The 16617-nt window shown below is 44.0% G+C and overlaps 1 protein-coding gene across 2 annotated transcripts in view; it reads right to left on the bottom strand.

The window, feature by feature from the left end:
- Positions 1-16177, bottom strand: part of CB4H12orf75 (chromosome B4 C12orf75 homolog) — a 38296-nt gene extending 22119 nt beyond the window's left edge. The window contains exon 1 of one of the 2 annotated variants that reach the window (XM_053226681.1): positions 15533-16177. In XM_053226681.1, the coding sequence (XP_053082656.1) occupies positions 15533-16146 (614 nt within the window). In that variant the 5' untranslated portion in view covers positions 16147-16177. The remainder of the gene's footprint in view (positions 1-15532) is intronic. The other variant, XM_027070944.2, reaches the window with a different exon arrangement.
- Positions 16178-16617: the final 440 nt, after the last annotated feature.

The following is a 16617-nucleotide window of genomic DNA, read 5'->3' as shown; positions in this document are numbered from 1 at the left end:
TTTTTAATTAAATCTTCATATTAAAAAGTTTAAATTGTTGGGTGGCTCAGTCGGTTAGGAGTCTGATTCTTAATCTCAGTTCAGGTCTTGATCTCAGGGTTGTGAGTTCAAGCCCCATGCTTTAAAAAAAAAAAGTTTTAAGTGTCTTTATTTCGTAGCTCCTTGTTCATTCATAGTCAAGATTTATAAATATTTACCTTCTAGTTAAAAAAAAAACAAAAGAACACTTTTAAATATACCTTTTGTGCGAGAAAAAGTAATACTATAATAGTCGTTAACTTTTTCCAGTTTGCTACATTAATTTCTAAAAGAGTCAATCATTAACTAAAATTACATCTTTCTAGGACATACAATGAAGTATATATATATATAGTCACAGAAATTTTAGATCTGGAGAAGTTAGGGTTTCAAAAAGTAATTAAATTACCCATCTCATATCCTAGAATAGTTAATTCTGTTGACAAAAGCATCACTAAATTTTATTAGAAATTTCCATGCCTCTTAAAGAAAGAAAAAGTCAAGCTGTCAATCTCTCTCCTGGAACAGAAATGACGGCATTCATTCGGCAACTGTTCACTGAACACCACCTTCAAAACACAATACTAATAACTATGGGAGACGTTCCAGATGGGTAAGACATTTCACTTCCCTCACTGCCCGAGGAGGACAAGATAAATAGCTACAATATAAGCCCAATTCAATGTGTCATTAGAAAGGTCCAAAATGCTATAACATTTGAGAAGAAAAAGACACTCTATACAGTTGAGAGATCTAAGAAATTCTTCCCACAAACAAGACATAAGCCCTGAAGAAGAGATAGCATTTTTTTATAACAGAATTGAGAAAAATGCCATTCCAGGCAGAGGGAACAGCAAAACACAAAGATCAGAGGCAGAACACAGGAGGTCAGGGGGCCCCTGACAGAGGCCTCACAGAGCAGGACTCAGCTCACTTCCCATCCTTGGCCTTGCTCACCCCAACAGCAGTGATTCCTTCCACCTCATGCAGAGTCTGTCAAATAAAGGCTAAAACATAAATGGCCTTCCTGTTCCCAAAGGATTCTGGGCTCAATCCAGCAGGCAATGGAGAATAATTGCAAATTTTTGAGCGGAGGTCCTACAAGGGCAGGGGAGTGCCTGAGGAAATGAATCTGGCAACAATGTATAGAAACGGAAGGGAGGGGCTGAGGGAGACCAAGATAAAGCAATGACAGGAATAAGGTCAGGATGCCGAAGCTGTTGTGGCTAAAAGTTGTGGGAATAAACTCAAACGCTGCAATCAGGAGTTTGAAGCAATGTAGACTCCTTCTTGGGTACCTGAAGTCCCACATAAGATACATATTTAACTCTTGAAAAACCTCTTGAAAAACAATCCCATTCGAATCTTCTCTGAATCTTCCCTATAATTAAACAGAAAAAAATCTGACTCTATTTTTGATGTCTGACCACTGACAGCTTTCAAGTCTGACCACTCCCCATTTCGCCTCACACCAGTGCGAGTGGATGAGAAAGCAGGGATGTTACTTCCTTAGTGCCAGTGAGGACAACAAAATCAGGCAGGTGGCTCCCCCTGCACACGAGCCCTTCCACCAGCCCCACTCCCAACCCCAATAAAAACCAAAGCCACTCACCGCCACCCTCTTCCTTCACTCAAGCTGATGGGCCAGGTGGGTGCCTACTCTTCTCCCCCAGAAAGCCTCATTATGTGTGTAGAGGAAGAAATCTTCCTGTCCTCCTTGGTGTGTGTGTGGTTCCATCAGTATTACCATCCAAACTGGCTGGGGGGTGGGGTCCATCCCACTCTCCACGGAGTAACCACAAACACTCACTACGGCAATGTCCCTTCTGTCCTAGATGAGAGGTATTAAGACGCAGAGAAGGGGCATGATGGAAACACTGGAAGGGTTCCTGAGCTCCAGAAACCTCTCCCAGGGAGATACACGCCCCTTTATCAATGTCCTGTGGTGTAAAGGATCAACTCAATATTGACTATGTTGAATGGTCACATACATTCACTCCAATATCTAATTATCAGAGGCACCCGGTGGCTCAGTCCGTTAAGCATCTGGCTCTTGATTTCAGCTCAAGTCATGATCTCACAGTTCGTGAGTTTGAGCCCCACATCAGGCTCTGGGCTGATGGTGCAGAGCCTGCTTGGGATTCTCTCTCCCTCTCTCTCTCTGCCCCTCTCCCTGCTCATTCTCTCTCTCTCTCAAAATGAATAAACTTAAAGAAAATTTTCAATTTTAGTTTTAAAATTCAGTGTGCATTTGATAAATGCTCGCTCCAGCCTCTCCCCACTGGCTAACTCTACAGCATAGTCATAGGAGCTATGTGCTAAATTAATTCGCCCATAACCACTTGCTTTCAATTAGAAGAAATTTTGGTGTAAGTTGGGAAGGAAGCACAATTAAATGTTTCCCTTCCTGGAAGTTCTGAGTTACAGTGCTAGGGTAACTGAAAGGCTAAAACGGAGTAATTAATAACACAGTATCATTCTTCAAATACCAGTTTAGTTATACACCAGATGAAACTCTTGATTTTTACACAATACAGCCAGTATTCCCATGTCTTTTCAGGCATACCTACATACATTGAAAAGCCATGATCATGAAAAACAGTGTCTTCCTCAAAAAGAGTTTAGAAAATCATAATATTAACTACTTACACATCTTTAGCTGCTCCCGCAGGGCCTAGGGGGGAAAAAAAGGTTTGCATTACTGTGATAGAATTGCTACAAAAATATTAATCCCAATACCCATCCAAAATGATGTTCTAGAAGAGACAAGTTGAAAATATGTTTTAAAAAGATCACTTCAAAAAGAAAAAAGAGAGCAAGAAAATCATTATATTCAAATATTAAAATTTGAATTTCTTCTGCCCACTTTTAACAATTCTATAAACTCTAAGGTGTCAGTTCTAGACAGGATTTTACAGATCACCTAATCCGATCCCTTCATTTTCCAGATAAGCTGACAGATTTGAGAAATATTTTCATTTCTAAGTCACACATGTTCTAAGCTGGTGTCCACATGGCCTTGTTTTAAGTCACACCATGCACTAGTCACAAAGTAAAGCACAAGACAAATTGGAGGGACATCCTCAGTAAACTATGAGTCTTAAGGACACCAGCCTAGCTCCCAAGGGTGTTACATGCATTTCTAACTCTGCTCCTATTTGCTACTGAACTCTGTCCCATCTTGACTTCCCACCCACATGCCAAAAACAACCCCTCTCTTCTAGACCCCATTCCTATCATTCAGCACAGATTCTCTCCCCAACATGGCCAGCCCCATCTACATACTGCCTCCTCCCAGGATCCTCATCTGAGAGACACAGAACTTGGTTCCAACTATACTAGGTAGTGTTTTTTAATCTCTTAAAACCTCACTTCCCTCCCTGTGTCAAATGAGGGTAATACGAGTATCTTTCTCAAAAGTTTATGTAGAACAGAGAATAAAATGGAATAACCACAGCTAAGAGCTATGGTTCCATTTAAAATGGAACAGGGTGGGGGGCACGTGGGTGGCTCAGTCAGCTGAGCGGGCATCTGACTCTTGATCTGGGCTCAGGTCGTGATCTCACTTTGATGAGATGGAGCCACGTGTCGGGCTCCAAGCTGACAGTGTGGAGCTTGCTTGGGATTCTCAATCTCTCTCTCTCTCTCTCTCTCTCTCTCTCTCTCTCTCTCAAAATAAAGAACTAAAACTTAAAAAAAAAAAAATGGATCAGGGAGGACAGTGAGGAGGCAGGCCCAGCTCATGCACATATTCTGTTCCAAATTCTCAGAATCCTTTTGCTGAACTCAGCTGAAAGCTAAGGCGTCTACTTATGTTATAATGGACCAAAACGGGCTTTCTCACACTAGCAACCAATCACACATAGATTACTTTAACTGTACTTAAGCCAGCACCAAACACCTTTTCTTCAAAACAATTTATGAACACCTTCTCTTTCCTCTAAAAACTCTAACCTCCTTTGTCTTTTCAGAGTATGTTTTCAACTTTGGTCAAATTCCTGTCTCCCAGATTGCAATCCCTAAGACCCCAAATAGATGCCCATATTTTATTTTGCAGCTTCAGTTTCATCTTTCATTATCTGACACTACTGTGGAGATTTTTTTTTTAATATTTTAAATGTTTATTTATTTTTGAGATTGAGACAGAGAGACAGAGTGCAAGCAGGGGAGGAGCAGAGAGAGAGGGAGACACAGAATCTGAAACAGGCTCCAGGCTCTGAGCTGTCAGAACAGAGCCTGATGCAGGGCTCGAACTCGTGAACTGCGAGATCATGACCTGAGCCGAAGTCGGCAACTTAACTGACTGCGTCACCCAGGCACCCCAAGATTTTTCTTTAAAGATGCATGTCAACACCTAGAATAAAGTCTGCTACATAAAAATAGCTAAGGTGTTATTATTAGCAGTCAATTTCATTAGAAATTAATATCTCAATTTCCATACCTATGAAATGGGAATTAAAATAATTTCTGCCCAAGTCATAGAGATTTGAAAATAAAAAATGTGCTACAAAGTAAGCAATAAACCTGCAGGAAAAGTTATTGCCAAAACTGCACGAACTGTACCCCGGTGATATTAATTTAAGATCTGTAATCCTACACATTCAAAGCAGAGCATAAAGATAATCAAGACTGTGTCTCAAACAAATTCTTTTCAGGTTCTGACCAAACCCTAACTTTGTAACAAACTTCATTCCTTTCTTTAGAGAAGAGTAACATTTTTATGTCACAAGTATCATTAAAATTATAGAAATAAAAGTTGGTTTGGAATCTGAAGTCATAAAACCAAAAAAAAAATTCCTAAAATTAAAAAAAAAACCATCTTAACCTAAGAACATTGGATGTTTTGATAGAAAAAATAAGCAAAGGATTAGTGCCACCAAAAACCTGTGTAAATGAATGTTTTATTTCAGAGTCAAAACGAGCATAAGAATTTGGAAGAAAGTCTAGAGAGAAAATAATATCTTGATTTTCGTATTTTCATTTTCATGGAAAAGCACAGGGAATGTTTTGAGGGTTTATTGTGGTCAGGAGAGCCAGAGGGGTGGGAAACTTTGATTCTGCAAAGTCTTCCAGAGAGAAGAAAACAGAGATCATAGTGTGGACCATGAGTCCTCAGCAGAGAGATGAAGGGCCCTCTGATAAATCCACACAGAGAGCAGAGGGGACAGAAGCCACCTCACTCCATCTCGGGGATGGCCCCAGGGCGGCAGGGAAAGAACAGTGTGGAATGGGAAGGCACAGACCCACGCAAAGTCCTTGCTCTGATCATTCCGTCCAAGGTCACTAAATCACTGCTTCAATTGCTAATACTGGGCAGATTAAAAGCAGCTGAGAAGACAAAGCACAACGCGTGCGTAACTAGTTTCAAAACAGCAACATGTTGTCTAACGAGTACTTAATCAGCCACGGGGAACCTTCCATTCACCTCACCTGATGGCTGCAGGCCCCATGCAGGTGCCTGGTATTACCTTCCCAAAGGAAGTCAGCCCACCATTTTTCCTGTTTGCAAATGTCCCTCATTTAAAGGGCACCATCTGTTTAATACGTGCAGTGGCGGGGTGGGCAAAGAAGTCAGAAACACTACAGGTATCCACGTGATCATAGTATGTGCTCCATTTTTTGTTTTAAGGGAAGAAAATGTGCATCTTAGAAGCAAGGGAACATGGTAGTAATGATTTTATAGAACCAGAACAGGTATAACATGACTCCCCAACACACAAGTTCTCAGAGTAAAAAAAAAAAATAAAAAATGTGTTATTGTTGCAAACCTTGGCAAAACTATCAGAATATGCAGGTACATAAAATGTAAAATATCTTTGTTCTGCAAAAGTATAAAACTGTAAAACTAAATAGAAGAAAAATCATTACCCTCACCACAACACTGTAATCACACTTCACCTATATATTGATTTTAATTAACCAGAGGGAGATCTCTAGAGAATTTATGCCACAAAGAAAAAAAAAAAAAATTACCTAGAACAATTCAGATAGTGGCAAAATCCCATTTGCTTTAAATTGTGTTTATGGTCCATGTGATTTATCATTTGCTAAACAAATATTTATAATGGTACCTAATTCTTTCCTGGCCCCTGGGATACAACATTGATTCCTGTTAGCACCACCTCATTTCCTGCCAAAATGACTCTTTACCGTTTAAACATAGCCTTGACACATTAATATAATGGCCTCAGAAGAAACAGAGACGGAGGAAAGGTAACAATTCTTCCTGTGGCATGAAATCATCACAAAATATATACACTAGAGATCTGATGACTATTTTCCAAAACTGTATAAAGGATGATAATTTTAAGTACCTTCCTAAAAAAGAGAAAGGGTCTAAGGTTTGCTCTCAGACAAGTACTATATGCAATTTCAGTGACAAAAAGTTATTATAAATGGTTTGGGTCTATAGGGAAGAACATTTCCCTACAGACAAAAAAGTAGGAAACAGTTAATTAAACATTGTTGGTTGTTTCAAACATCACTTCGCTTCACCAAGACTGTGTATACCTTACTTTACACACTTCAAAAGACTAATATTTTATTCATGAGTCTCAAAGTCGAAAGCCTCAGTCACTTGAAAATGCATAGCAAACCCAATTTATTCAAACACTTAAAAAATTTAATCTGATATTGTGGGGTCATAGAAAAATATTTGGGCTTTGTCCCCTGTTCCTGGCACAAAACTTCTAAAACCTTTGGAATTTCCTGAGTGATAAGGGTAATAGGAGCCTCTTTCATACTAATGAAGGGACTCCTGGCAGGACCCAAGATAGCTTCGAGATGGGGACTGGTCGCCAGGAAAGCCAAGCCTTGTTAGAAGCTTGGAACTTTTGGTCTCATCCCTGTTCCCCAGGGAGGGGAGAGGAGCTGGAGATTGAGTTAATCACCAATAGCCAATGATTCCATCGATCAGGCCTATGCAATGAACCCTCTCTAAAAACCCCTAAACAACAAGGTTCCGAGAGCTTCTGACTTGGCGACCACATCCATGTGCTAGGGGGGTGGTACAATCCAACTCTATGGAGGCAGAGATTCCTATACTCGGGACCCTTCCAGACATGAGTCTATGTACCTCTCCATCTGGCTGTTCGTTTGTGTCCTTTATAATAAACTGGTAAATTTAAACCCGTGAGTAAAGTGCCTTCCTGGATTCTAAGCCATTCTAGCAAATTATCAAATCTGAGGAGGAGAGCTGTGGGAACACCCAAATTTGCTGCCAAGTTGGATAGAAGTGGGAGTAATGGGGACCCAGTACTTGCGACTGGTGTCAGAAGTGAGTACATCTTGGGGGTGCCTGGGTGGCTCTGTCAGTTAAGCGTCTGACTCTTGATTTGGGCTCTGGTCACAATCCCACAGTTCACAGGATCGAGCCTGGCATTAGGCTCTTCGCTGAGCCTGCTTGGGACTCTCTAACCTCCCCAATGTGCCCTTGCACACGTGCATGCACAATAAATAAATAAAGTTTAAAAAAAAAAAAAGAATTGAGAACATCTTACGGCACCTTGCCCTTAAATCTGTGGGGATGGACACAGACTCCAGGTGGTCAGTGTCAGAAGTGAACTGCATCTGAGGGCTCCCACTTGGTGTCAGAGAACTGGGAAACTGGACTGCATCAGGAGGGAAAAGGTATGGTTTGTAAACTGTATTTCCTTCTTTTCTAGTTATATCCCATTCCCAAATAACTGCAGAAAAACTTTCTGTATTAGTTTTGTATGGCTGTTAACAAATCACCGAAGACGGGCTGGCATAAAACAACAAAAATACTGCTCTTGGAGTTCTGGAGTCCAGATGCATAAAATTAAGGCATCAACAGGTCCAAACTTCCATGTTCCTCTTAGCATCTGGTGGCAGTGAGCATTGCTTGGCATTCTTTGGTCTGTGACCTCATAGCGTGTGCACTCTACTCCACCCACGTCCCCACATCACTGTGTCTCTTTTATAAGGACACTTATCGCTGGATTTAGGGCCCAGCCAGACCATCTAGGATGATCTCCTCATCTCACAATCCTTACCGTAATTACATTTGCGAAGACCCTTTTTCCAAGTAAGATAATTCACACATTCCAGGGATTAGGATACAGCCATATCTTTTTAGAGGCCACCATTCCTCCCACTACACCTCTCACCCCTGTCCTCCTCCTTCCCTCTAAAACCCAAAATTCTCTTTTGAAAAGAAATATATAGGGGCGCCTGGGTGGCTTGGTCGGTTAAGCATCCGACTTCAGCTCAGGTCATGATCTCACAGTCCGTGAGTTCGAGCCCCGCGTCGGGCTCTGTGCTGACAGCTCAGAGCCTGGAGCCTGTTTCAGATTCTGTGTCTCCCCCTCTCTCTCTGCCCCTCCCCTGTTCATGCTCTGTCTCTCTCTGTCTCAAAAATAAACGTTAAAAAAAAATTTTTTTTGAAGAAAAGAAATATATAGCAAAATTAAGGTTTGCAGGGGGAGGGATTAAATTTAATGTTACAGTCATACATTCTAGAAACACAGACACAATCTTACTCCTCGTGAATGATAAAGCAAGCCAGCTACAAGACACAACATGGGTTCAGCAGTTTTAGGGAGACGGATGTCATACCTTGGTTCCTATAGACAGACGTTCCTTCGCAATCTAAACAGCCTTACAAATGAAGAGTGAGCTGTACAGTCGGGTACGTTCTCAACATTGTTCAGATTCATACAGTTATTGTCACAAGCTTCCTCCCATGTGCCAAATGCTAATATAAAGAAAAGATCGATCTTTTTTAAAGAAAGGCTACATACATTTTTACATTTCAAAAACTGGCCTATTTAATTAATTAATTAATTTTTAGAGAAAGGTTCTACTTTCTTTTTTTCTTTCATGTGCATCTATTTTGAGAGAGAGAGAGATAGTGTGAGCGGGGGAGGGGCAGAGAGAGAGAGAGAGAGAGAGAGCGAGAGAGAGAGAGAGAGAGAGAGAGAGGGCGAGAATCCCAAGCAGGCTCCATGCTGTCAGCGCAGAGCCCCACACAATCCAGGAGCTGGATCTCACGAACTGGGAGATCACGACCTAAGCTGAGATCAAGAGTCGGATGCTTAACCGACTAACCCAGACACCAGGACAAACTAGCCTATCAATGCCTTTTTTCATCACCGTTCTATTGCACCGTATAGAATTTATGTTATAAATATGTTCTATGTATAGAAATGTTACAGACGAAATATTCACAAGTAAATAAATTGCTAAATTACATATTAAATCATACTTCCTTCTTCCAACTGAGTGGTGATCATTTAAACACACGTGCCAAATAATAAAATTGTGTACATGAAGTATTTCTAAAAACGCACTAAAGATTTACAAATCACTCTTCTGTCAGCATAAATGACCAGAAACATAAACGACTATGGTTCTTATGGGAAATAATAAAAAATAGGCAGGAATGGCTTACTCCTTATTTGTTTTATAAAAGGAAAGAAAAGGCCCTCTGAGAACTGTATAAACATAACTACAGAAAAACTAAACAAACTTCTCTTTAATTTTGACAGCTTGTGATGTCTCTTCTGACCCATAATAGTTCTAAAACGATGTCATAGTCTCAGTTTGGCCAAAAGAAGTTGAAAAACAGCTCATAGTTCATCCAAAGCAATGTTATTTTTTCAAGAAGCCAATAAAGAACTAGATTCGTAAGTCATCTCTTCAATAAGGGAGAAAAAAATCCAGGTCAATGTGTCCTAGAAATATAAAATTACGTGCATGAATATGGAGGCTCTTACAAAACCTCTCTGTTTGCAGGTTGTCCTTGTTGAGCAGCTCCACGTTAGGCAGCTAAAAATTAATAAATAAAGGCTGCCACATAAGTACAGACATAAGGTAAGGGATTGGCATCTCGCTCCTATATCATAATTTAACCATGTCTATATCGAGCGCTAAGTGGCTTATGGCAGAACTGAGTAACTCGCTGAGGTCACCTTTGCAAACCCTGCACGCAACAGCAACATCAGTTCCAGGGAGCCGGGACGCGGGAACGTCCTGATGATGTCCAGATTCTGTCGCATGAGTGGTTAAATGCCTGGACAGAAGTACTTCTACATCTCTCCTCATTCACCATCATTTCTCACTGCAACCTCCAGGAGAATACCAGTCACCCGCACCTTCCTACCTTCCCTTTAGAGGCGACAGAATCTTCCAGTGACCCAGGCATTTCTTTGGGTTCATTTTTATTTCTCCGTCCCATGCAGCCCATCCTCAGCCTGGCTGTCCCAGGGGTCTCTGACATCAATGCCTCCAACACTCCAGGCCCTTCTCACTCCCCTGACTCCAGGCAGCAGCTTTAAAGTATGCCCCTGCTGTATGCCCGCTCTTTCCTTCTACACCAGTTACCAAAGTCTTTCCCTATATTAATAATAAACAGCGCAGGGAGTGCTTACAATATACGAGATGCTGTTCTAAGGACTTTGCTTACATTAACTCATTTTACCCTGAGTAAGTTCTATTATTACTCCCACATTTTATAGTTGAGAAAACTAAGGTACAGTTTAAGTGAGTTGCCCAAGGTCACACAGCTGATAAATGACAAAAGCAGGATTTGAACTGGGGCCCTGTGGCACCAGAGGCCCCCCTCAACTCTAAGGCTTTCCTGCCTTCCTTCCCACTCTTCCTTCCTTCCCAACACCCTATAACCAACGTGAACTACTAAAGCCAGCCAGGCCCGCAGCACCTGGGTGGCTCACTCGGTTAAGCGTCCGGCCTCATCTCAGGTCATGATCTCACGGCTTGTGGGCTCAAGCCCTGCGTCAGGCTCTGTGCTGACAGCTCAGAGCCTGGAGCCTGCTTCAGATTCTGTGCCTCCATCTCTCTCCGCCCCTCCCCTGCTTGCACTCTGTCTCACATAAATAAACATTAAAAGAAAATGCCACTTATGACATAAGTGACTTCCTGGGTGCTATCAACAAAATTTTATGTTATTCCCCCATACGGCCTGCGCTAACGCTAAGCACAGTGGCAGCATTTCAGTACTACCGAACCACTGATACACATACACTAAAGCTGGACCACACAGCTACATCAAAAGAAGAGAATGCAATTATCTGGCTAATTGAGGATGAGGAAAAAACTAATCTAAATAACTGGACTCAAAAGGATTGTATTAACTCCCTGGGTACACTGATAAAAATAGAGCAAATAATTATTAAACTCCTCCTCTTCAGACTAATGTTATATAAAGAGCAGAAGAACCATTACAGAAACTTTCTGATACTAAGCTGCCACGAAGTTATGATCAGACACTTACCAATTACATATATCTGGTAGAAAAACTACAACTAAAAATTTCAATCAACTACCATGAGCAGAAAACATCTGAAATAAGTCCTCTGCTGCAAAGAATTTCCACAGCCTTAGCCTGCACTGAAGTAGACTATTGTAGATATTTGGAACCATCCAAATATTTAAGGATTTTCTGGTTTACCTAAAAAGAGACGGTCTGGCTTACATTACTGACTCGCTTAGCCATCTATATGTATGATTATATAAAAGGGAATGGCTGACCTGTTTAGATCATTAGCCTAAATGCAGGGCTACTCTTTTCTCCACTTAAGTTTAAAAATATATATATGCTCAAAGAAAAACAAGAGGACAGAGAATCTCATTGCTGAGAGAGAGAGGTGGGGGTGGGGAGCAAAGAGAAACAATCAGAGCTCCCTGCTTTATAGTAAATGCAGCACTTTTAAAATGGATTATTTAATCCAAATGTTGCTCTATCATTTAGGGTCTAGACTCTAGACTATGCAAGAAACCTAACACAGTTCTAGGTTGGGGAAAATCAAACTCCTACATTGAGACAGTGATCTTACTAGAACATTACGATGGAGAGAGCTCTTGTGCAATCGCAATGGTTCTCATGACCCCATTTGGACCAACAGCACAACTCCTCCCCGAAGCCTCCTCTGATTAAACTGTATTATTCAACATCTCCTGGGCACTTGGATGTTCAACGTGCATTCTATCATACTTTGCTTTGCAAAGGTTCTCAAATGGTTCATCTTCCTACCTAGACTATCAACTTCTCAAGGGCGTGAGTTTGATTTCATTCAATCACCCTTTGCTGGTTGCTCAGCCTTTGCCTTAAAGCTCCTAGTAAAGTCCAGCGCTCTGCACGTACAGGTGGACTGTGCAGAAGTTTATGGTTAGAAATCCCCTTAGGAGAAATTACATAGGGCCTGAGTGATCTAGGGGCTGATTCCTTACGGCTGTTTGATCATTTTACTGCATATCAGTTTCTCCATATACTGGACATACGGAATCAAATTTACACAAGTACACTACTAAATATCAATTTGTCACATTAACCAATTTCTCCAGGCGAAAGCCAAGAAAGGCAGTTGTTCAGATAGCTCAGGGAGAGGAGAAACAATTATCATGTTTTACCTGAATTACTTAGAGAGTAAAACAGGGCTTATAATAAAGATTTTAGGTTTAAGGGTATTATTATTAGGTGTTAATGTACCCTTTGGAAGTAGATTTGCCACATTCTTGTAGAAAAATGCTCAGGGAAAGCCATTTTACCTTCAACATGGTAATATTCCACTACTCTATAATAAATTACAGCTTACATAGTGCTTTCACTCTGTAACTCAGAAAAGTGAAATGAAATACCCATAGCAATGCAACCAGCACAGAACCAAAGTCAAGCTTGAGCCCTAGTCCCCAGTCTCCAAGTTCAGCACCCTTCTCACCTTCTGTCTGTACTTTTATATTATGTATATATGGATGGATGGGTGGATGGGATGGATGGATGGATGGATGGATGGATGGATGGATGGATGGATGGATTGCTGAAAAGCTCAAGGATAGCTATTGACCTGTATGACCCCAGGATATTTCAGAAGTTGTGCATGGTAAGTACCTAGAGGGCAGGGACAACATCTACTTAATGCATTTCATGCCACTTGGGTTCAGGACCACAACTTTGCAACTTGGCCAATAGCGTTTTGGATGCTGATGTCAAAGTTCACAACTGAAAGATATCCGAATACCTTTGCACTGTGGTTTTATTTTTCTTAACCTTACATAGTTCATCCTGATGCATTTCCTTTCTGAAACTCAAGCCCTGCCACCAGCTGACAGAAAATTTCAAAATAACAATGACCAAATGCCAAAGCTGGCCAGCTGGACTCTAGCAAGGAAATGTTTGGGGGAGGACCTTGTGAAAGACGGGGCAGATCCATCAAAGAAGTGATGCAGTAAGTCCTTACTCATCATGTCTTCTCTGTCATGTTTTACGGTCTGCACTCGCTATCTTGTTCTTCCCTGAACGAAAAGTAATTTTTAGCAAAGAGCAAGCCAGAGGAGAGAACAGCATGCTCTTACATGAACTCTTCTTCATAAACAAAAGAGAAGCTACCCAACCAGAAGACATGCACTTTGCACGTACTGTTCAATAGAACTACACCTCCTTTTATGTAATAAGGGATGTGCACCTAGGGAAAAAAAAGAAAAGGTCAACCAAATATCTGTAAAAAGAATCATGTTTTCCCATTTTCTTACATTACCATTTCCAAATTACCTTATGGTTGTTCTGATGTAGCAACAGTATTCCTCCCTCCTGGCCCCAAATCTGACAAGCAGTTCATTAATAAATAAAAACGCAAATGAACTAACCGACTGTATAGCTCCACTTTAAAGAAAATGTTACAAATCCTTCCTATGATTTTTTTAATGTGGATAATTGTTGACCTTTTTTTAATTTTTATTTAGTTTTTAAGTTTACTTACTTATTTTGAGAAAGAGAAAGTGCATGCTCCAGTAGGGGAGGGGCAGAGAGAGAGGAGGGCAGAGAGAGAGGAAGACAGAGAGAATCCCAAGCAGGCTCTGCACTGATAGAAGCGGGGCTCACACTCCAGAATCGTGAGATCATGACCAGAGCCGAAATCAGGAGTCGGACGCTTAACCAACAGGGCCACCCAGATGCCCTGTTCTTAACCTTGCAGTGGGCTGCATGGGGTCCCGGTGCACGTTGGATTGAGAGACACAACGCATCGTGCAGGATGTGGCCTTGACACTGTTCCAGGTTTCCAACCAGAGCATTCTGGCCACTCTCAGGTTAGAATCCTGTTTGTCCTCGTTAGCACAAGGTGCTTACTAACCCGTCTCACTGTTACATGAATGGAAAAGATTTGGTCCCTGGTGGCTCTCTGCATATCCCAAGAACAAGAATTTAATTCAAGATGATAAAGATCACCTGTAACAGATCAACTTTTCAGTGAATCCTTCACCCGGGTTAATTCACAGCTCTGAGACTAGAAGCCCACATATTTTAGCGCCTTCTCCGAAAATGGAATATTCCATGTGAGATTACTCACAAACAGGAGAAAACAAACTTGGCCAGTTAACAGGGCAGCGTTCCACATCTGATCCCACTAAGCAAAACGCCAAAATAAACTTTAAAATAAATAAACAAACAGGGCTCGAATTTTAAACTCCATCTTCCACGGAGGTCTGGGTTAAGGGAAGTGACAGGCCCAAGGTCACCAAGTTATTGACAGGGCGCCCACACCAGCGTGCTAGGAAACACTGCCGCATCGGAATGCTGCTTGCACTTGCCGGTGGGGATAGGATGTGGCATCTGACTGATCTCAACTGGAGGAGACTATAAGCTCTTTAACCAGAAGAACTACCAAAACAGGCCAGCAGACATTTCTCCAAACAGATCCTGACTCTTTAACTGGGAGACGCTAGCTGGGCTAAATGCGAAGAAGAGTTGAGCTTTAGAATAAGTCACTCGACAAGAAAGCCTGGCTGACGGGGGAAATCTAGGGAGCTGTAGCCTGCCAATCCACAAAATGAAGCGGAGTAAAAGAAGTTTCAATAGATTTTCCAGTGAAAACTACATGAAGCGATCACTGCGAATATGCAAGCTTTGTCACACTTTGTCTTAAAGCATCCTTGAAACTGCAGCCTCTCGGAGACATCCTTCGGGCAGCCCGGCCGGGTTTAGGCGTCAGGACAGACTCGGATGAATTTTCGGAGCCCCGTCTGCGGCTCTGCCCGATCCACTCGCACCCCGCCGCCACCAGCACCACCGAGAAAGTCCTGAATTGCTCTGCCGCACTTGCCTGTCGCAGCGCCAGGGGTCCGAGGGGCTGGGGGCGAGGACCGCGAGGCGGCGGGGCGCGGAGGGAGCGGCTGCGGACCGCGCGCAGGAGCCCTCTGCCCCCGGAGGGCGCCGGGCTACCCGCTGCAGGGGAGCCCCGCCGCGCGTCCTCCCCGCGCACCCTCCGCAGGACCGCCCCGCAAGCTCTACGCGTCCCGCCGAGACCGCCCCCGCGCGGGGTGGGGAAATGCCCTGCCTTGGGTCCCTCCGAGAGCGGGCGGCCTGCGCCCCCCGGCCCGAAAATGGGGACGGGGAGAGAGGGGGGCTGCGCGCCCTGCCTCGCGGGGTCCCCGCCCCGCCGCCTCTCCCCCCACCCCTACCCCGGCCTCTCCCGCACGGGCGGCCCGCCCCGCAGACCTCCCCGCCGCCCCCGAGTCCCCGGCCCGCGCCCCCGCTCACCTCGGCCGGCGCCCGCGCTCGTGGCGGTGGAGTTCCCGCAGCCCATCGCGCCGCTGGCCGGGGAAGCCGCGCTCGGGAGCGGGCGGCCGCGGGTCCTGGGGGCGGAGACGGAGGCGGAGGGCGGTGCGCCCCAAGCCGGAGGCCGGCGGGGGGCGCGCGGGGCGCGCCGGGCCGGGGGGAGGGGGGCAGAGCCGGGTCGCCCCCTTCCGCAGCCGAGCGGTGAGGGCTGGGACGCGGGGGGAGGGGGTGCGCGACAGGAGCCGGCGCGGCTCGGGGGCGGAAGCCGCCGCGCACCCCTCGCCCCCGCCGCGGTCGGGGTCCCCACCGGACCCACCCGTCACCTCGGCAACCGCCGCGCCGGCCAATCCTCGGTCTCCTTCGGGCTCCCCGGCCGGGCATTGGTCGTCGTTAAGAGGGGGCGGGAGTTTAAAGTGGGTTTGGGGGGCTAGGGCGAGGCTGGGGGCGTGGCCGGCGCCGGCAGTGGGGTGAGGCTGGAGGCGACCGGAGATGCCCACCTGCCGACCTCCACGCCCTCTTTGCCTTTTCTTCCCCACTTCCCCTCCCTGCTTCAGGATGTGGGTAGGAAAGGAAGTGGCAGAAACAGCTATTTGCATACAGTGGGCGCCCAATAAATGTTACTGACTGAGTGATACTCAGATCTGAAGCCAACACCGAAATCCATTTCTGCTGAAACAGAGAGCTAATGCAGCTCTTTGGTAAAGAGCATAAAGTCTTCTAGCTTGGTGCTACTAACCTACTCCACTTTAATTGCATTTGCTGCAATGTTGATAGCCTGAAGGACCTCCACTCATTTAATAACAGAATTGAATTTACTTGGCACCTTTCAGCCTAACATTTGGGCAAGTGTGACAGGAGTCAGACTGTCTGATTTACAATCCCTGCTCTGCCCCCTTAATAATTGTGTGGCCTCATCAAAGTTGCTTAACCCATTAGTGTATCAGCTGTTCTAAGATGGCAGTAATCACTCGGGCGCGTAACCCGGTGCCCGATCCTAAATAAAGGCCAGCTCTTCTTGTTCTTAAGTCTATTAGAATCGAATACTAATTCCCTGAAGGTAAGGACTA

This window comes from Acinonyx jubatus, chromosome B4, assembly GCF_027475565.1.
Source record: "Acinonyx jubatus isolate Ajub_Pintada_27869175 chromosome B4, VMU_Ajub_asm_v1.0, whole genome shotgun sequence".
In the NCBI taxonomy this organism is placed as follows: domain Eukaryota; kingdom Metazoa; phylum Chordata; class Mammalia; order Carnivora; family Felidae; genus Acinonyx; species Acinonyx jubatus.
Note: the sequence above shows the minus strand (reverse complement) of the source record. Positions and strands in the feature narration are given on the sequence as shown.